Genomic DNA, 21,658 nt, shown 5'->3' with positions numbered 1-21,658 from the left:
ACTTTGTTGCAAAAGGTCTACTTGTTACGTACCCAATAGGACCAAGTAATGTGGATAGTTTGCCAAAGACGAATAGAGATGGCAGCACCAGGCATGCAAGGTTAAGAATTGGCATAATATATGTGAATAACTTTATAAATAAGAGCAAAGCAAATTGGAAAGATGAAAAACAATAGAATATATTATAAGAAGACAAAAAATAAATATGAAAGAAGTAAATTAATATATATATATCTTATAAATCAAATCAATGATCACATGTAAGTTAATATGAAAATTAAGGAAGTCAAAGCACTGATACAAGTTTCTGTCTATGAACAGATATTGCATCTGTTTGGTTGATTTACCATTCCCGTAGCGGAAATTTTGTTTACATCAGTGGCGAGCGCGTTCTGATCGACGCCCCACAGCACTTTTTGGTTGCGCAGTTTAACTGTAGCACCTACTTGGATGCGCATGTCAATCGGCTGCACCAAGTATACACTCTGTTGTACCTAGTTAGTGGTGGCGCGTTCCGATCGAAGCCCCAAGGGAGGATATTAGTATTATTCCCAAAGCTTGGAGGAAAAAGTTGGAAAAGGATAAAGGCATTCGTTAAATAGTCAAAACCTAAATAAATTGAAATCCAGAGGGAAGTTTACAAAGAAGACGAGAAGGAAGTCCCGATCCAGAACGTCCATCAAGAAGGAAGTTCCGATCCAGGCCGTCCATCAAGAAGGAAGTCCCGACCCAGAACGTCCATTAAGAGGGAAGTCCAGACCGCCCATTGAGAAGGAAGTCCCGATCCAGATCTGCCCACTACGAAGGAAGTACATATAGAAGAATATCCAAATAAAGAAAATAAATAATAAAAAGAATATTGAGATGAAAATTGACTGTAACGAGAAAATTATAAAAGAATGTAGCTTATCGTGTAAAATTCTTATTTATCCTTATCCTGTGTTTAAATAATATATTCGTTTAAACGTCTAAATTGGAAGGCATCCTGTCTGGTTTCGTTGTCTACAAAGAACCCTACCCTGTAGATAAGCTAGCTGAGTTTTAAGATTAAGGTTTATGTACCTTTGCACCAAATGAAGGTAGCATTAAATAAATGGCGACCAACTTTTGGGGCTAGAGAATTAGGAACCAGACAGCGAAGAGAGAAAGAATAATTGAAAATGGAGGAAAAGGATAAAGATGGAAATGAGAATGGGGAAGCTACAATGAAGGAAGATGGAGAAAAAAGGGAAACTTTCATTTGTTGCGGAGAGGAAGGAAACAAGGAAGAAATTATTTTCTGTGTCACATGTAAGGAAATGAAACATTGGACGTGCGAAGGAATAAGAAAGGAGAAATACATATCAATAAGTAAATGGGAAGAAGATTATACATGTAAGGAATGCAAGAAGGAAAAGCTAAAAGAAAAGCAGAAGAAGACAGAAGAAATAAACTTGATGGAAATGTTCCAAAAGCTGTCAATGCAGATAAATGAAAATAACAGAGAACTGAAGAAGATTGAAGAAAGTAAAAGGAAGGCGGAAGAAAATAACAGAGAAGTAAAAGAAAAGTTGGAAGAAAATAACAGAGAAGTAAAAGAAAAGTTAGAAAAAAATAACAAGGAAGTGAAAGAAAAGTTAGAAGAAGTAAGAAATGAAAGCAAGAAAATGTACGAGAAAATAACCGAGACATGTGAAGAAAATAGAAGATCATTGGAAAAGAAGATAGAAGAAACAACACTGCTAATTGAAAACAAAAGCGTGGATATAAATAGGAAGATCGAGGAAGAAGTTTCAAAACTTAGAGAGGAGAATATACACAGAACCGACAGTATGGAAAGAATAATTGTTGAAAATAAATCGCAAATAGAAGCAGTATCTTCTAGAGTAGATGCAAATGAAAGCAAGATAGAGGAAGCAAAGGTTCTAATGGAAGATAGAAGCTGGGAAACATGCAATAGAATGGAAAAGGAAGTTCTAAAACTGAGAGAAGTAAGTACGCGGGAACTGCAAGGAGTTCAAGAAAAAACTAGCAGTATGGAGAAGGACATTGCGGAAAATCAAAATAAAATTAATGCATCAGATAAGAAAGGAAAGGAATTAGACAGAAAATTAAATGGGGCAGTGTCAAAGATAGAGAAGACAGAAAAGAAAGTAGAAGAAGTGGAAAGAAAGTTAGGAAAGCTATTAATCAAAGAAGGAAACATAAATCCTAGGTTTCGAGAAAGTGAAGAAACGAAGGTTAAGAAAGAGCTGAGAGAAGAGAGTTCAAGCGATGAATCGACGACGGAGGAAGAAGAGAAACATAATAGATATAGAATAGCGGGAGGTCACAAGAAAAGGAAATGGAAGAATAGCGAAGATGGAAGTAATAATGAAAGGCTCTTAGACATATTGGAAAATGAATTCCCGAGAGACGAGAACTATAGGACCAGGATACCTAGGCCACAAGAATTGCAGCATCTTCCAAAATTCAATGGGAATATATCTGATAAATGTCCCAGAAAGTTTTTAAGGGAACTAACAACAAATGTCAGACTTATGAGGATCCCCAAAGGAATGATTTTGAACGTCATAGAGGCATGTTTTGAACAGTCGGCAGCAGGATGGTACCAACTAAATGAGCACAAATTTAGAAATTTTAAGGAGTTCAGCCGAAAATTCCTGAACTACTACTGCAGTGAAGACATAAAGGAAAGGCAGCTAGAAGCATTAAAAAGAAGATATGTAGATTGGTCAAAAGTCGACAGCCTGGAAGAACATACATGGGAGACTCTTAGAAGCTTCAAAAACCTAAAGGAAGGATGCAGTGAAGAGGAGCTGGTTAAACAAGTTGTCCAAACATTGCCATTAAGAATACAGAGAGCTATAGCAGCGGTTAAGATAAAAGCAGTTGATGATTTGATTGAATATCTAAGAACCGAAGATGTGCTAACAAAAACTCAGAATTCCTGGAACGATAAGGAAGGAAGATTCTATGGAAAGAGGCAACATTCAGAAGAAGAAGGGCGCTCAAAACCAAAGTTCCGGAGACAGGAATTTGATGTAAGAAGAATAGAAGTTAGAAACCAGAGACCAAGTGCAGAAAGAAGAGACGTAGGAAGAAACAATGGAAGATATGAAAGAAACAATGGAAGATATGAAAGAAACATAGACTCTGTGGAAGAAAGAGAGAGAAACGATGATAGATATCGAGGAAATTGGAGAAACTTGAGAGGCCGAAATAATTTCCGAAGATACGGAAGAGGAGGAAATCAGCGATGGAGGAACATATATGAACAGAACGAAAGAGAATACCGAATAAGTGTGCCCAATGAAGAAATGGAAAGAAGAAATGCACTTCCGGATGTAGAAAGAGACGAAGCCATAGAATTAGCCAGAAATCACTACAATGACGGAAGAAGATTCCAAGACAGACTACGGGAAGACAATGGCCCAAGAAATGTAGACTTTAACGATGAGAGAAGGTTTCCGGATAGATTGGTGGAAGAAGATCGCCAAAATGCACAAGATATAATGGCAAACAGATGAAAATGTAATAATATAGTTAAACTGTAAATCGAAGTAAACTATATGTAAATATTTGTAAATAGGAGAAATTATAATTGATCAAATAATCTATATAGATAAAACAGAAATTTTGTTCGAAGAGGAAAGTATAGGTTGAGAAGTTAAATAGAGCCCAAAAGATTATTCAGATAAGAGACTCACAAGCTCACTTGAAGACATCGGACAAGGATAAGAATAAAGTTAGTCATCGCAGTAGGAAATGGAATTAATATAATAGGAACTGTTGATGGGGATATGAATCTCTAAGGAATAAGTTTCATTGACGACTCAACCTTACCAAAAAGCTGGATATGTAACTCCAATGGTTGAACAACGTTTCAGAAAAAGTAGGCTGGACATGATCTACATTAACGAATGGAAGGTAAGAAGACAAATAATGTAAATGAATATGCTAGGTGTTCCTATGAAAAAGCAATTATGAAGCAGAAAAATGTGCATTAAAAATGAGAATCCCGTGTATAAGACGAAGAAGTTATGAGACATGTGAGTTATAGAAATGAATAGAGAAAATGAAAGATAATTATAATGCATATGTCGATGATACATGAGACAAAGATGATGCACGCAAGAATGTCCCGAAAAAAAAGAGACAGAAGAAGCGAAAAATGTGCTATTTGAAATGCAGTAATTCATTTATGAAGAGCCTAGACCATCCATAATATATGTTTGTCATGTACAGAAAAAGACTGAAATCTTCCGACAAGAAAAGAGTTGAGTGTTACAGAAATTATAAAAATAGAGCATTTTAGGACAAATAAACATGCTAGTTCCTGAAAAGAAAGCAATGAAACAGAAGCCAAACGAAGATGCTGCGAATGCTAAATATATTCTTTGAAAAGGAGAGCGGTGTATACATAGTGAGTTTTGTGAATCCAACATGAAAATTGATGAAGATTGAAGAATAGATGGAGAAAAGAAGAAATTTAGGAAGAAGAAAAATTTTCTATCTTCATATTTTTACGATGAAAATTTTTTTTATGTCCAACGGGGGGAATATTGTGTTACGTACCCAATAGGACCAAGTAATGTGGATAGTTTGCCAAAGACGAATAGAGATGGCAGCACCAGGCATGCAAGGTTAAGAATTGGCATAATATATGTGAATAACTTTATAAATAAGAGCAAAGCAAATTGGAAAGATGAAAAACAATAGAATATATTATAAGAAGACAAAAAATAAATATGAAAGAAGTAAATTAATATATATATATCTTATAAATCAAATCAATGATCACATGTAAGTTAATATGAAAATTAAGGAAGTCAAAGCACTGATACAAGTTTCTGTCTATGAACAGATATTGCATCTGTTTGGTTGATTTACCATTCCCGTAGCGGAAATTTTGTTTACATCAGTGGCGAGCGCGTTCTGATCGACGCCCCACAGCACTTTTTGGTTGCGCAGTTTAACTGTAGCACCTACTTGGATGCGCATGTCAATCGGCTGCACCAAGTATACACTCTGTTGTACCTAGTTAGTGGTGGCGCGTTCCGATCGAAGCCCCAAGGGAGGATATTAGTATTATTCCCAAAGCTTGGAGGAAAAAGTTGGAAAAGGATAAAGGCATTCGTTAAATAGTCAAAACCTAAATAAATTGAAATCCAGAGGGAAGTTTACAAAGAAGATAAGAAGGAAGTCTAGATCCAGACCGTCCATATTGAGAAGGAAGTTCCGATCCAGGCCGTCCATCAAGAAGGAAGTCCCGACCCAGAACGTCCATTAAGAGGGAAGTCCAGACCGCCCATTGAGAAGGAAGTCCCGATCCAGATCTGCCCACTACGAAGGAAGTACATATAGAAGAATATCCAAATAAAGAAAATAAATAATAAAAAGAATATTGAGATGAAAATTGACTGTAACGAGAAAATTATAGAAGAATGTAGCTTATCGTGTAAAATTCTTACTCCATGTATCCTGTGTTTAAATAATATATTCGTTTAAACGTCTAAATTGGAAGGCATCCTGTCTGGTTTCGTTGTCTACAAAGAACCCTACCCTGTAGATAAGCTAGCTGAGTTTTAAGATTAAGGTTTATGTACCTTTGCACCAAATGAAGGTAGCATACTCTTTGAAAACAATGCAAAAGTTTGCGCCCGTTTTCCAAAAAAACGGGAGAAGAGGGGGCGAACGCCAGTTTTTTTTTTTCATTGAAATTTGGGGACTTGGCCCCTCCCAACCCCGTTTTTCTCACTTGGGCTTTCTGAATTGTACATGGTAGCGTGCTCCGATGTTTTTGCTTTCAAACGAAAGTTATCCGAAGTAGATTGCTCAATTAGTCTCAGATATATATATATAACGTTTTTCTGAAATAAGTGTAAAAATTTAAAAATCGGGCGCAAAGGCTGCAGCGAGAGAGGGGTTACTTTCGAAAACCGGATCGGCTGTTTAAAGGTTAAACATTTAAAAGGTACACTATGTAAACATGTTGAGATGTTGTTTACTCCCACATAAGCTTTGTCCTTGCACCCCACATATAAGGGAAATCAAACGACTATGAAACCCTGATAATCATTTTTGGACATCCTGTATTTACATTTTACGTAAGATGACGTTATCTGGTCCATTTTGTTTTTGTATTGACACAGAGAGTCATTAACTTATTCCTCACGTAATTCTGAAATAAATATGCTTTATTTTCTTTCAGATTTTCTTTTCCCTCGTCCCCCCTGCAGGAATGTTAGGAGGTTGGTTGTGTTTTGTCGTCTCGCTTGGCATGATTGGTTTGTTGACAGCAGTCATCGGTGACTTGGCATCCATCTTTGGCTGCTTGGTTGGTTTGGAAGACAGCATTACAGGTAATGAAACAGCATTATTGCATTGTTATTTCAAGGAGAGTAATGGGAGATATTTCCTAAATATATGACAACAAGATTCCTGTGCATAGTATTGACCACGTTTTTATGACCAGTTCCAAATATTCGGTCTAATCTGTGTTTTGTGTATTTCCGATCCAATATCTATGTAGAATTTAAATTCCTAGCACAAACACGGTTGAAATTAACTTCTTATGCTAATATGTATTACTTCTGTGGAACTTTTGTGTTGTTACTTTGTTGTATGTTCACGGAAACGTTTTGGCTGTAATGCCAGTCTGTGTTGGAGTGGAGTGGTTAGCACAGCATGCTACGATGCCGGGGGTCCCAGGTTCAAATCCGGGCCGGGGCATGGGTGTTCTTTGTGAGTGTCCTTTCATCATATCATCACTCATCCTTATTTTTGCAATTAGCCAAAACTGGCAGAAGAGCGAAGTAAAATAAACAATCGATCTTGGCTGTAACAATGCCATTGACTTTTAATGGAATCATTACAACCAAGAAGGTCTGCGACTAAATATGATCTATCATGAAATTATTAGACTATCTATCAAAAGACACGCAAATCTATAATTTCAACTTCCTGATTTTAATACTTAATTTGTAATCTTGTTATGTGCAGCACAACAATTGTTTCTGTTTCACAAATTTCATACTCTCAGCTTCAGAAGCCTAATAATTGACATCAAAAGGTAATGAAATCTATTTCCGTGTTTCTTTACGGTGACCAGCTCCTAAAAAATGGATTTGCTTAACTTTGATGTGAATATTTGTGTTTGAAGATGCAAACAGGAAGTTTGTGAAAACAACTTGTTTCTTTTTCTCTGTCGTGTCAATACAGTAGACTCGCGATTAACCGAGGCTCCGGGTTAACAGAGGGAGTGGTTGGAAAACATCGCGCTTCATAATGCACCCCCCTGTTTGTTTATGGAGTCAAGTCACCATCCGCGCTGCACGTGTTCGTTACATTGTCGGTGTATCCGATTGTTACGGTGGTGTTTAAATCTGTGTATGCCTGTTCTAAGCGGAAAAAGTAATCTTCTCATTTATATTGTACTAGTAATAAATAATTACTATACAGTTTTAAGTGTTGTTTCGTCATTTACGACCGATTAGCATATTATCTCCGTATTATCAGAGTTTTTCCGTATCCGAGGTAATCTCGGTCCCAATTAGCTCAGATAATCGCGAGTCTACTGTATGTCAATATTTGATGAATAAGTTCTCTTGGGCTATCATCCAGGTCCATTCTGGAACAGTTTCAAAGTTTTCAAGAGATAACATCACTCTCGTCTTCAGGGTAGAAAAAAACTTGGACACTGTTCCAGAATTGACCTGGTCTATAGCCCAAGATAATTTATTCATCATTCGTCGCCAGGAAAGCTTCAGGACTTACGCCAATATTTGTTTTAAGTCCATTGTATTCTCAGATAGACTGATCGGGAAAGAACTTACAGTTTAAAGTAGGATTCAAGCGGCTACATGCCCCCAGTGTGGATTGAACTCAAGACCCCTTGATTACAAGGCAACATTGTCATCCCTATCCCATCGGGGAGGTAATTTCTCTGCTGAGCATATTAAGGTTACATACAAATAAAAATGTTGTGTACAGGACATGGCATTATCCTCCTTTTAATTTTAAAAAAGCTATTGTCAGTTAATCAGTTTGGCCTGTGGCTGTGTAGTTTTAGGCACCAGCTTTTGGCTCGCATGCACTGGTTCCAGTCTCCTGGGGGAAGCTTAACAACTTTTCTCCTGAGATTTTGGCCAATGTGTGGGACCGGTGGTCACCCACCATCGTGCATCATGAGGAAATTGGGGATCTACGAATGAGTAGCATAACCTGGTTGTAGAAACTTAAAACAATGACTGTGGGTGTGTTGTGCTGACCACACGTCACCCCGAAACTGGTACAGGGTTGCTACGTGTCTAGAAAATGGGGAAATGTCAGGAAATTTAATGTAACGGAAAACCTCAAGAATCTCTGTGAAAGCAATGATGATTTTGAATTGCCTGATGATATTTTGGATTCATAATTTTAAAAAAATGTGATGATTTTTTTTATCTGAAATAATAATAATAAAACAGAGACTGCTTGTTTCACAGTTAAGTTACTGTATTACAACAATGTAACATTGACGTCCATTGTATAACTGATTCTTTTTTGTTTAAAATTTTTAACCATTGTTATAACTGTATCTTGAATCAAACTAAATATAAATGTCTGAAAGAGAGAGCGTGTGTTCTCCTGGAACGTCACAACGAAAAATTGTGTTTTTATGCTTGTAATAACCGTAGACTACAAGATAATTGTACAATGCAAGCAATGCATACATACAAAAAAAAATCACCCAATTAGTAAGCAACATTAAAGCAGTATTTTTTTCTTTACAGCCATTACACTTGTAGCAATGGGCACATCCCTTCCTGATACTTTTGCGAGCAAGACTGCAGCCATGCAGGAGAAATATGCAGACAACGCTATAGGCAACGTCACAGGCAGCAATTCAGTCAACGTGTTCCTAGGGCTCGGACTGCCCTGGCTTATGGCAGCTATCTACCATGCAGCAAATGTAAGTACGGCGTACATGAATCAGTAAGCTAGAAGCTGGTGCAGTAGTTATATTCACCTGTACGTATTTTTACAATTAGTTGCAACATTACATTACATTCTTAAGAAAGAGAATAGTAATAATATATAATATTTTGTTAAGTCTATTTTATGCTCAGGCGTTGCAGGAAGATGATAAGTTGAAACTGAATAAGTGTTTTTTGAAGGGGCAACACTGTTATGGGAAAAATATACGAGGTGTGGCTAGAAAAAAACCGGATTGATGTTGCTGTCGACAAACGGCAAGCGCGTGAAGCTCAAGCGGTGCATGAGTGTATAATGTGATATCCTGCCTATCGACTGTGTGATTGCCCAGGGTGTGGGGCAGTCAGTTCCGCTATAGCTTGTGGACGAAGTGAACCATACATCTGTGCTCCGTCGGAAAAATGTTAAGTGTGAAAGTGGAACAGTGTATCAATGTGAAATTTCTTATGAAACTCTGAAAATCCGCCACATAAACTTATGGTTTGTTGAGGGAAGTGTACGGAGATGAGTATCACGCACGCAAGTGTTTGAGGGGTTTCAAAGGTTTAAAGAGGGATGAGAAGTGATTGCGGATGACTTGCATCCTGGATGGCCTTGCATGTCAAAAACGGAATCAAACATGCAAATGTTGGTGAATTGATTCGAATTGGGTACTGGAAGGTCAAACTGTCAACCAACATTATTTCATTACGGTGCTGATGAGCCTCCATGAGCGAGTAAGAAGATGACAACCTGATTTGTGGAAAAGCAAGTCATGGATTCTTCATCAGCACAATGCTCCTGCCCACGCGACATTGTCAATCAAGGCTTTATTGGCAAAGTATGGGATCCCAGTGTTAGAACATCCACCCTATTCACCGGATTTCACTCCGTGTGACTTTTGTTTTTTTATTCCCAAAGGTCAAATCAACACTGAAAGGAACCAGATTTACGACCGTAGGATCTGTGAAAAGAAAAGCGACGGAGGTCATGAACATGGTTTCAGAAAATGATTTCCAGCACTGCTTCCAGCAATGAAAGATTCGTATGGAGCAGTGTAAGAATATTCAAAGTCTTGATGATCTTAGACCAATAAGCTTGCTGCCTGTTGTCTCCAAAATTATTGAAAAAGTAGTGTGTCAGCAACTCACCAAATTTGTTGATGCGAACAATATATTACTAGAATTACAGTCAGGTTTTTGCAGTAAACATAGTACTGCCACTGCACTCACAAAAGTAGTAGATGACTTCCTTCATTTCATGGATGAACGGAGTGCAGTCATACTAGTCCTCTTAGACCTCAGCAAAGCCTTCGATAGTGTACGGCATGATCTACTTTTAGCTAAACTCAGATATTATAACTTCAGCCCATTAGCAATCAAGTGGTTCAACTCGTATCTTACAGACAGACACCAGAAAGTACAAATGCCTGGCACTCCACTATCATTTTCAAAATCTGTGCCAATAAAAACTGGGGTGCCTCAGGGATAAATATTGGGGCCACTATTGTTTACTTTATACACAGCAGACTTATCGAGAGTAATACAAACATGTACATATCATTTCTATGCTGATGACACACAGATATACCTACCTACCACGCCAATTACAGTTAGACGTGATGTTATGGTCCTCTACGATGAATTAAAAAGAATTTCCACCTGGTGTGATTCCAATGCACTGATTTTAAATCCCAAAAAATCCACATACATGTTACTGGGGAACAGACAAACAATTACAAATGACAAGTATAACGACATAGTCTTAAAGATACGTGGGACGTGCATACCGCATAAAACAATATCTAAAAACCTGGGTTTGGTGATTGATAGTTCTCTTACTTGGACAGAACACATCAATGGACTGTGTAGAAAATCATTCTACATTCTCAGAAATTTATATAGGTCTCAAAATTATCTAACAGAAAAAGTTAAACTGAAGCTCGTTGAGCTCTTATTGTGGTCACTCTTTGATTACTGTGATGTAGTTTATGGTCCTGGGGTCTCAGTCAGAGATAAAAGGAAAATGCAGGTGATGCAAAATTCTTGTATACGATCTGCATTGAACATAAGAAAATATGAACATATCCTGCCTCATTTGAACACAAAGAAAATATTAACAATGGACAGAAGAAGGCATCTGCACTATATCACCTTCATAAACAAAATTTTGAAAGTAAGTAAACCAGATTATCTATTTAGAAAACTTAAAATAGGCACTCAATACACTCACACTTCACGCGAGGGCATAACAAACTTTTTACATGTCCTTACAGTACCGCATCCTTAAAATCATCATTCTCGGTAAATGCAGTTTCAACCTGGAATAAATTAACTAAAAAATCAACACTGCATGCTCTTAAATCCACAGCAAAGGACTATCTACTATGTAAACAGTTTGAATCTAGAAGCACACACGAATAAAAATACATCCCACAATGTATTAATGTCAATGTAAGAATTTGATATTACTTCATGTCATAATATTTCTATTCTTGCACCATCAAACATTAACAAATATGCATTTATGTGTACATGTGTGTGTGCCTATATATATATACTTAAAATTGTATTTAGAATTTAGTTTTATGTGTATACATATACTCATTAATTGTATCTTTACAGTTCTTATCTGATTTCAAATTGTCCATACGTTTTTCTTTCATCTTTCTTATTTACTATTATTATTTTTGGTTTTGTTTCTTTTTTTCTTATTGGACATATATACCTTTTGTAACTGTAGACTGTATTCTGATAAGGGTTAGGTGGGAGAACAGCGTACGCTGAACCTCGCCCGCTCAATAAAGATATATTATTATTATTATTATTATTATTATTATTATTTATTATTATTTATTATTATTATTATTATTATTATCAATAGTACAGGGGAGTACTTTGAAGGGGATAATGTTCGTATTGTACAAAATAACCAATAAAAGATTTTGTAGCAACAGTCCGGTTTCTTTCTAGCCACACCTTGTAACTTGTTTGCCCCTTACCTGCAAAAATCTTCCAAACATCCATGAACACTTGTTATGTTTATGTTATATGTTTTATGATTTATTTTCATTTCTATTCTTACAATTTTGCTCTGATAAACCAATTTTCAAATTAAATTTCTTCACGGAACATGCACGTGGAGCAATTGTTAGTGCTAAAGGCCCCAGGTAAGACTATTTCATTGTTTACTGCCTCTGTCACAAAACGATTTCCTCTTAACGCTGATGAAACCCAACCGAAAGGCCTTCTTTCCAGGTGGTTGCCAGCTCTGGCTGCAAGGTGCTTCACTATTTTTAATCACATCACTTCAAAATCCAATAGAAAAATGAACAAGAAAAGGCCTCTCTCACCTCACCCCGGCAATTTTTTTTCCATTCGAATACTCTTTGTTGAGATAGTTTCTTAAACCCAGTATATGTCACTGGTATATAGGTATGTGTGTATGGATGGTGTGATATGTGTGATAGTGCATGTTACACTTGTGTATATGGAGTGTTCACCACTGGTCATGAGCTTCCTTATATCATGAAAGCATACAGTCTCTAAATTTAGGAAGGATATGGTGAAGTCAATGTGCATTTCAGGTAATGGATTAAAACTACTTTTAGATTAGAGCTACACTTTTTTATATTTTGAGGGCTGCAACTGAAATCAAAATGAGGCAAACTTCTCTTTGCAGACATGAGAAATATATTTTGCTTAAATTCTGCAGGCACATTTTGTGGTAATTCTTTTTAGGTATAATTCTGAAATCAATTATGTTTTTCACTAAGCACAAAGCAGGACTTATCGATAATCTCAGTAGTCAGTTATAAATATTTATTATTCTTGACCGTAAGAAAGATTTTCAAATTCATCGTTATTTACATTCTCTTTTTGTTTGTTTTTATAATTCTAATGCCTTAATTTACTTTTCTGTCTAACTTATTGTTAGCACTTTCAATTAGTTTCACTTCTTAAGCGAAGAAGCAGAATGTTGCGTCCTGAAATTTCTCTATCTTAATAAATCTAAAATAAATGTTTGAAATTTATTTCTTGTACAGAAATCTTAGTTTGTCCTACATAATTTGCATTTACGGTTACACCCCAAAATATATATTCCTGAATTTTACAAAGTATCTATATTTTTTATAGTTGGTTAGGTATTGATTAATTTTTCTTCCACATTGATGTGTTGTTTTCTATCCTTTTGTATCTCTTAGCTAATTTTTTTCACAAATCCTTTTAATATTCTGATCCTGTTTCCAGTTTTGCGTTTCCTTGTTCTATTCCTTTACCCTTCAACAAACACATTGTAGCATATCCCTGGATTTTAGAAAACAAAGCATGTTGTGAGCAAGGACGTATTTAGGGGGTGGGTCCAGGGAGGTCTGGAATCCCCCTCCTGTTGAATAACTAACCCAAATCCAAAATTACATAATATTCCTTATCTGTTTGTAAAATAATAATAATTTATTATTATTGTTATTATGAATTTACCTCTTACCTTTTAATCTATGATTATAAACATTATTATTGAATTATTATTGTTTTTTTATTATTATTGGTACGTACCCCCTCCCCCCAAAAAAAATGTAGATACGTGCCTGGTTGTGAGTGATTCTAGTAATTGCATCACATTTCTCATTTTCAGAAAACAGAATTCGTCGTTGATTCCGGCAGCCTTGGTTTTAGCGTACTCGTCTACTCCATTGTTGCTATCATGGCCATCGGACTTCTCATGATGAGGAGATACCTCAAAGTGTTCGGAAATGCGGAATTAGGTGGACCGAAAATACCGAAGATATTATCAGGTGCTTTCCTGGTATTTTTGTGGTTTGTTTACATCATGTTCTCGTGCTTGCAAACATACAAGGTCATCAATGTCAATTTCTAAAGAAAAACCTTCTCCCGTGTAATTTATGTATCTACGTGTCGTCAAATATGAATGGAGAGGTATCTAAGAAAAATATATGTTTGCGCAGTGTTCTTCATCTGATCATCCTTCAGATAAAAACTATTAGGGAATTTGAATCTCTTTCATAATTTTGTTGTCATTGCATTTTTTGTTTGTTACAGCTATTTATACTGCTTAAGTATTACATATGAATTGTGTTTGTATTTTGTATTAGCTTTTTGAGTGTGCGTGTTCGTTTATAGCGTGACTGGACGTGGATTTTTACGTTAACGTAAAGACATTTGTAAATAACACTCTTCTCTGAAACTTTTGTGTACTGTGTATTAGCCAGTCTCATTTGTGCTGACATTAAACATTTACATTAACATTTGATACAGTTAAATTATGTCGGAAATTGTAGGTCCATTGCATAGTTTTAAAATATTTAACTGGAAATTCGAAGAGAATGATAAACATTTAATTGACTCAGTATATTATTGTATAGTATGGAATACTGTTTTTTATGGCTTCCAAGTAGTACATTCCATTTATCATAAGGTATTGTGTAAGTCGAAAATTTTATGATATAAATTGTACTTAATACCATTGCAAATAATTTGCAAAATGAGTGTTCGCATGGATGTTGAAGTGTGTATATATATATGTAATGGAATAAGTAATTTCTTTATTCTATTTAATATTCTTGCCCAACAATACAATTGTTAATCAAGAATAAGGTATATATTTTTTTTGAAAGAATCTAATAATGTGATCTGACTGTGCACAATTAGCGCATAGATGTTGATGCTATTTATTGCAGAAACAAAATGCTTGCTTGTTAAATGAATAATAATAATTACAATATGCACAAAATATTTGTTCCTTTACAGTGTCAGAACCCCATCGATCCCATATGTGATGTATATACCTAACCATGTTTACATATATGTAACATGTATGGAATTCAATATATTTGGAAAAATGATACATCTATGTGCAATATTTTAATATATATCTCTTACACACTCATATATTTTTCAAATGTAATTTTGATGTTACTCTATTGTAAAAGCGCAATTCTATCGCTTGTCTTTTTTGAATGTATACGTGTGCATTATGTAGTACAAATTTTAACATGTTGTGATTCTTTGTGTTTCCTAATACATGTCTTATCAATATGATTCAGGCAGCTGTGTTGTGATGTTACTAATAATGAAAATTTTATCATTGTTGGAAAATTTATGATGGACATGTGATAGAGTTTCGTCTATCCGAGGCCTTACTGTAGAATGTCTATTTCTGAAGTTGACAAAGGTTGGAAATAACTCGTTGACAGTTTATGAAATGACGTTTCGTTTCAGGAATTTTGATGTTTTTGTTTCAATTTAGGAACTTGTACGAGTTATGTATGTTCGAATTTTCGTCTGAACTGCTCCATTGCTTTTCTTGCCTTGCTTTGAGCATAGTTTTCTCCGTCCATATTGCTATTCATAGATAAGTATGTGTATTGTAAGAGAAATGAACAAATGAAAGAATGCTTACTAAGTTATTGCACTTTTTAATTGGCTAATTTACTTGACTTAAAGCAAAGCTTCAATTATCACAGCTTGATCTGCATTAGTAATAACTTATTATCGAAAATGATGTAATATTTTTACCAGAATCATCGTGAGCTAATGGTTTACGTGGATGTTAACATTGAGATGATAGATATTGCTAACGTTGATTTTATGTACATTAATAACTTTTTCAAACTTAATGTATTTGAATTTTAATAGAGGTTGTATTTTGTTACTACTAGTTGCATTTACTTTTAACCTGAACTGAGTATTTTGCAGTATAAATTCAATATCTTTGCATATGAATTTGCAATATGTTAAACACTATTGCAGTTGCTTTAACATCACTTTGATAATATTTCATAACTGCTGTAAATAATTTTTACATTTCTAGAAATGTTTATATTTTTGGTTGATATTTGGGATGGTACGCAATCTGTTTGACTATGTGGTCATGGATTCGTCTCGCAGACTAACTACAATATACTTTTATCAGATTGTATGTATATAAAGTGTTACAATGATTACAAATGTTGTTGCCTAAAATATTACATTATGTGAAGTGTTTTTCGATGACAATGGAATTATCTGATCTATTTATTGTTTTTGTATCTTTGCCATAATTTTTCTAACAAGTCATATTCTTTCTTTAAAAAAAAAAGTGGAATATTAATGATTTGATCCACATTTGGAAGTAAAATGTTATTTGAACTCAACTTATTATAAGATTTGTAATTTATTTAATTTTGAATGTCTCTCAGATGGTGTAATGGTAATTTACCGCCTTGCAATCAAAAGGTCTCACATTACACGGTGGTTCGGATCCCAGTTTAAATTCTAGGTCCAGTTCCGATTAACCCATCTGAGCACAAAGTAAACTTTGACCAGATTTCATTAGGCTATGTATACACCTATTCCTAATCTCATATTGAATTTGCATAATATGATGCTTTCTCATTAAAAGACAGTTAAAAATTCTGTTAATTCCAATTAGTGGAAGATAGATCATTACTTTTTTGTTAGTATTAATTTTATAACTATAAGAAGTGTTTCTCATATTATATCTCTGTAAATACCCATCAGCATTGTCATATTTGCAGTTACATATCTTGATTCCATTAAATGACAAAATTTGAATTGTTTTTGAAGCTGTTCATATAACATCAGTAACGTAGATTTGATTTGAATTGAAGTCGAAATAAACCAAACTAAATGTAATTTCGTTAAGAATTAAATGCATTTTTTCTGGGCCAGAGCTTGCATTTAAATGCATAAAAGTAGTTGCAAAAACTGGTTGTTCGAAAATCTTATATTTTTACATATTGTATCTTTTGAAATAATTTATCAGGTTTGGTTTCTAGTACCCTCTAACTCTTGTATATTTATAAAAAGTCTAGAATGAAATTTATGTGCTATGAAGTTAGTTTGTAAGTAAACCCATTTGGAAATTAACAATTATTTTCTTCGTTGAATTTTAAGTTAATATGTTGCATTCTAGTATTAACATTGTTGTTGAAAAGAATGAAAGGTGTATGCTGTGGTGTTTTACATGCTACTGAAATAAAGACTTGATTTGTTTCTTAAATTTTGTAATTTTATTTCAATCTGAGTGGTGGGCCCAGAATTTTCAAAAAGGGGGAGGAAGCCCCTCATTTTGCCATCCTTTTCTGCCTTCGACGTTATTTTTTTTTAGCAACACTGGGCCAAAAAGGGGGGGGTATGACCCCCATCAACCCCATTTGGGCATGCCACTGTTCAATCTACTTTGTTATTCCTCTCCCACCAGAAAATCGAAGGGACTATGTGCTGACCACGTGCCACCCTACAAAAAACGCCACTCTGGCAGGCAATAGTCCATAGGGGGTTGTTGCACCACGGAGTTAATGATTGTGATACAAAGTTCATTCTGCAACTTGTGTGTGTCAGAATCTCGCCAATATGTAAGAAATTTTCCCCTTTTCATTGCTATATACTTAATCTTTCTTTAGTTTTTAAGATATCTGAAGCAACTGGGGTAAACGACCGCTATAACCCTTTCTAAGCATGGCCAAACGCATTGATTGGTCAACTCTCAATCTCAGCACGAAAGTTCCGGGGTTCGAATCCCTGCCTGGGCATCACTCATCCTCAATGTCGTTATTAGCCAAAAGTGGCAGAAAAGTGACGTAAAATGACCAAAAAGTACTTAAACTCAATTTCTTAACTTTAAGTAAATTTACTGAGGATATTACAGATACATCACATTGTAGCCATTCTACACTCACCTCACTCAGTACTCCAGCAATTTGTTTCTTTGTACAGCATATTTGCAGAAGATGCAATTCAACCTACAAGTGTATCAATCTATGCTGTATAAAACACAACTTATTACTAACTTCACTGACTGCACTGAAATCAATAATGAAGATGACTACAACAGAAATAGGGCGTCCCTCTCATGGCATAGGGGTATGCAATCGAGGGGTCCCAGGTTTGATAGGTTGATGCACACAATGGTTCAGATTCCAGTTCAAACTGCTCAGTCCCGATTAGCCTATCTTTCCATAAAGTGGACATAAAAAACAAAAATCGTACAACAAAGTACATGATTTACATCCTTTAGGAGCATTTTCTTTGATAATTGAAAGGCATACTTCTGAAGGGAAAATGTCCATACTTGATGTAAGGACTTTATATTGAAATGGAAGTCTGTGAAAAGAGATTGTTTTTGAATTTCAAGTCTCGGCTTAGTGTAGATTGTTTGTATTATGTGCACAGGCATACAAAAGTGAAATTCTTGCAGGCGTATCCAGAAATAGAAATGGGGGGGAGGGGGGGTCATGCAAGGGTGTCCATGCCCTGAGGCCAATGGCACGCCCCCCCTCTATAATAGTACAAGGGAAGTTTGAGACGTCCTTTCCCATTGCACTAATATTTATTGTTATTAATTACCTTTTCCCTTGTACAATTGTTTATTATTCTTTAATCTTAATTTCTGTAATTTACCTATCACTCATAATGTCAGGATAGTGACTGACCTGTATATACTTATCTTGTTAAGAGCTGTTGCAATGGCAATTACGAGTGTGTTTTGTCTTGACTTTGAAAGTTCGGGCTCTGTTTTTGAATAGAGTGATCAAGTTGAATTATAATAAGTTTAATTTCTTTGAGTGAAATGGATTATATGTTAGGCATGTAAGTATTTAGTTTGCAAAGAAGTAAAATCGACTTTCTTTTTCTTAGTGCAAACTTAACTTTGATTTTTATTTCACAAACTAACAGAGAGATATTACCCCATACCGTGAGAGGCATCACGCGAATGCTTTCGAGTCTTTCATGTGAACTTATTATTTGCTCTTTTAGTTAAATCATGTTCTTTTGACTAAAGAATGTGTCAAGTTATCTCGTTTTTTTTTTTAAAATCGTAATTTCAGAATTGAATGTCTGTTGACACTTTTCAGAAGCAGTTTGAAATATTTGGCTGGAAATCTCCCAAAGTCTCTGAATCAGTTCTGTGACGTCTCTTGGGTAAGAAAAAGCAGAGGCTAAATTGTGACAAGGGCTCTAAATACTTCGACAACTGTACAGTGAAACTGAAAACCTTTTCACAGTGTAAATGAGTATGTGCAATTAAGAAAGTCCCCATTTCAACTTCGTCTAGAAGACCACTTCCTGGGATGGTTCACTCGGACAGGTTCACTTAACTGACAAAATAGAAGACGGTTAACAAAAACATGAAGTGAATCATGTTATTCTAGAAATAGAGTTTCACACACTAACAATAGTTTGTTTTTACTGTCTGGTACATAATGCAATATATTTGTTCTTAGTTTTTCACCTCTGCATGTATTATTCCTAAAAAAAACACAAACTTCGCTTACTGTATCAAAACAGTTTCTCACTCAAGTCAGATTTTCAGCTCATCGCTACCCAGTGTAAAACTAAAAAAAAGAAAAAGTAATGGGTGTTATTTTGGGAATCCACGAACCGTGCATGCGCAAAGAATTTTCTATACCTGGAACGTCAAGTGTCTCATCGGAAAGTATGCTGAACCTACCATAGTATTTTCAAAAAGAGGAAGGGAATTTGCGGAGGGGGGGGGGGAAGTCCGGTCCCCCTGGATACGCCCTTGTCTTGGAGAGACTTGTAATGATTTCAGCCATTGTTGATAATTTTGTATAGATTGTTTGAATCATTCCTGATGATGAGACTGAACATTAGAAAAGGCATGTTGTTCGAAGGGTTGCATATTGAAGAAAGTCTAATGAACAAGAGATAGTAAAAAAATGATTGATTTGCTTTATTTCACTTTGCTATTTGTGCCACTTTTGGCTAATTAGCGAAGATGGCGATGACATGATGAAATTGATGAATGGATACTCGCAAACATCCATCCCTAGGCTGGGATTCGAATCCAGGACCCCTGACATCGTAGTGCGATGTGCTAACCACTCTGCCACGGTGGCCTGTAGTAAAAAATTGAGAACTGCATCAATTCCAGAAAAGTAAGATGAGAGGTGCCATGGAACAGATTGGAGAACAGTATTCTGTCACGGAGGGGGCGCAGCACTTAAAGTGGGGTAAACGTGCAGTGGAAAATTCTTATATAAAGCATATAAATTAAGTGTGTTTGAAAACAAAATTCTTAGAAAAATATTTGGACTGAAAACGGATGAGGAGACAGGTGAGTGGAGAAGGTTGCATAATGTAGAAGTGCACAATCTGTATTCCTCTCCAGATATTATTAGAATAATTAAATCAAGAAGATTTAGGTGGGCAGGTCATGTGGCACGAATGGGAGAGGAAAGAAGAGTTTACAGGATTCTTGTTGGGAAACCTGATTGTAAGAGACCTGTAGAAAGGCGGAGACGAAGATGGACCTATAGGAAATCGGTAAGGATGGAAAAGATTGGATTGATCTTGCCCAGAACAGGGACGGATGGAAGGTTTGTGTTGCTGCAGCTATAAACCTTCGGGTTTAAGAATGCTAGAGAATAGTTAGCTAGCGTTCCCAACACTAAGATAATTTGCATATGTACCTAATGTGCTGCACCCCCGTCTATGTTTTCACGCTGCAATTTCAAAATTAAAAGTATGTTGTTTTTTTAAGATATCAAGGGGGAAACGCGCTTCCTGGCCCCCTCTGCGGGCTCCTTGCCGAGACGGAGACTTGGCTATGTCAATTCACGTAACCCTTACCTTCTACTCTGTTTATAATTTTTCGCTTTCTCTTTCTGCTACGCTATATTTCCTTCTCTCTCACTTACCCCAGTATTTTCAATATTTCCCTTACCTGATTTTGTTCTGAGATGTCTCTTTCTTCCTACTTCTCTCTAGCCTTCTTTCTTCCTACTTCTCTCTAGCCTCTGTTCTGATCCCTCTGCTTATTTCTCTTCGAAGAACAAAATAAACCAAGCGAAATCGAATGAAATCCTAAAATTCCAAAATTGTATAAGATTATTTGTTGAATTTGTTGCGCTGGGATTTTGAAGGGTGTCAATGCTCACCCGCAGTGGCGGGGATTAGGGCTGGGAGCGAGGGGGACAGTTGCCCTCACTTTTTGCCACTTTTGCTCCCCTTCCCACTACGCTAAACCTTATCTACAAAGGCAAAGTAAACTGTCCTTGCTACTCCCCAGTTTTGGAACCCAATCGCCGCCACTGCTCAACCGCTGTTGTATATAAGCAAGGTTGTTAAAGTGCCAGGAACTTGTTTCAATACGAAACTTGGACCGCATTTAAAGTGATCCCGAAAAAAGGTTCCTGGAGCGAATTGAAATACTTCAAACATAAAAACGGTATAGAACACTTGCTGATTTTCTTTCCCGGACGGGAATTGAATTTATTAACAATTCCTGTACCTTTAACAACTCTAACGATAAATTCAATAAATTTGTACAAGACAATACAGACCCTACATTGAAAATATATAAACACAACATTAATAAATTATCGTAAAATAAATAATAATAATAAATGTATATAAAGATCATTTCCACCGGCTTCCATGGTCGTGCTAAGCGTAACGCGCTACGAAGTCAAAGGTCACAGGTTCAAATCGTCGCGTTATCCCAAGAGGTAGAAAAGTGACGTCCGAAATAGAATATTAATTCCTGACTAAAATCGCATCCGTGTAAATTTACTAAAAAACGAAAAGTGTTGCATCGCGTTCCATATCGAATCCTTTTATCATATCTGAAACTGATATGTAAGTTTCGAAACTCCAAGAATGACGTCATGTGAAGAATAAAGGAATAAAAGGTGGTTTTGTGGTCCTTTACTGTTCGGGGCAATCTTTGGTAACAC

General features: G+C 35.9%; 1 protein-coding gene across 5 annotated transcripts in view; it reads left to right on the top strand.

Annotated features, from left to right (window-relative positions):
* LOC145999543 (sodium/calcium exchanger Calx-like) overlaps window positions 1-16,959 on the top strand; it is a 173,475-nt gene extending 156,516 nt beyond the window's left edge. For all 5 annotated transcript variants that reach the window (XM_083136537.1, XM_083136538.1, XM_083136540.1 and 2 more), the window contains 3 exons: window positions 6,194-6,344; window positions 8,757-8,935; window positions 13,573-16,959. In XM_083136537.1, coding sequence (XP_082992663.1) covers window positions 6,194-6,344; window positions 8,757-8,935; window positions 13,573-13,815 — 573 coding nt within the window. In that variant the 3' untranslated portion in view covers window positions 13,816-16,959. The remainder of the gene's footprint in view (window positions 1-6,193; window positions 6,345-8,756; window positions 8,936-13,572) is intronic.
* The last annotated feature ends 4,699 nt before the right edge of the window (window positions 16,960-21,658 follow it).

This window comes from Lepisma saccharinum, chromosome 15, assembly GCF_977018435.1.
Source record: "Lepisma saccharinum chromosome 15, izLepSacc3.1, whole genome shotgun sequence".
In the NCBI taxonomy this organism is placed as follows: Eukaryota; Metazoa; Arthropoda; class Insecta; order Zygentoma; family Lepismatidae; genus Lepisma; species Lepisma saccharinum.
This window is presented reverse-complemented; position numbering and strand designations above follow the sequence as displayed.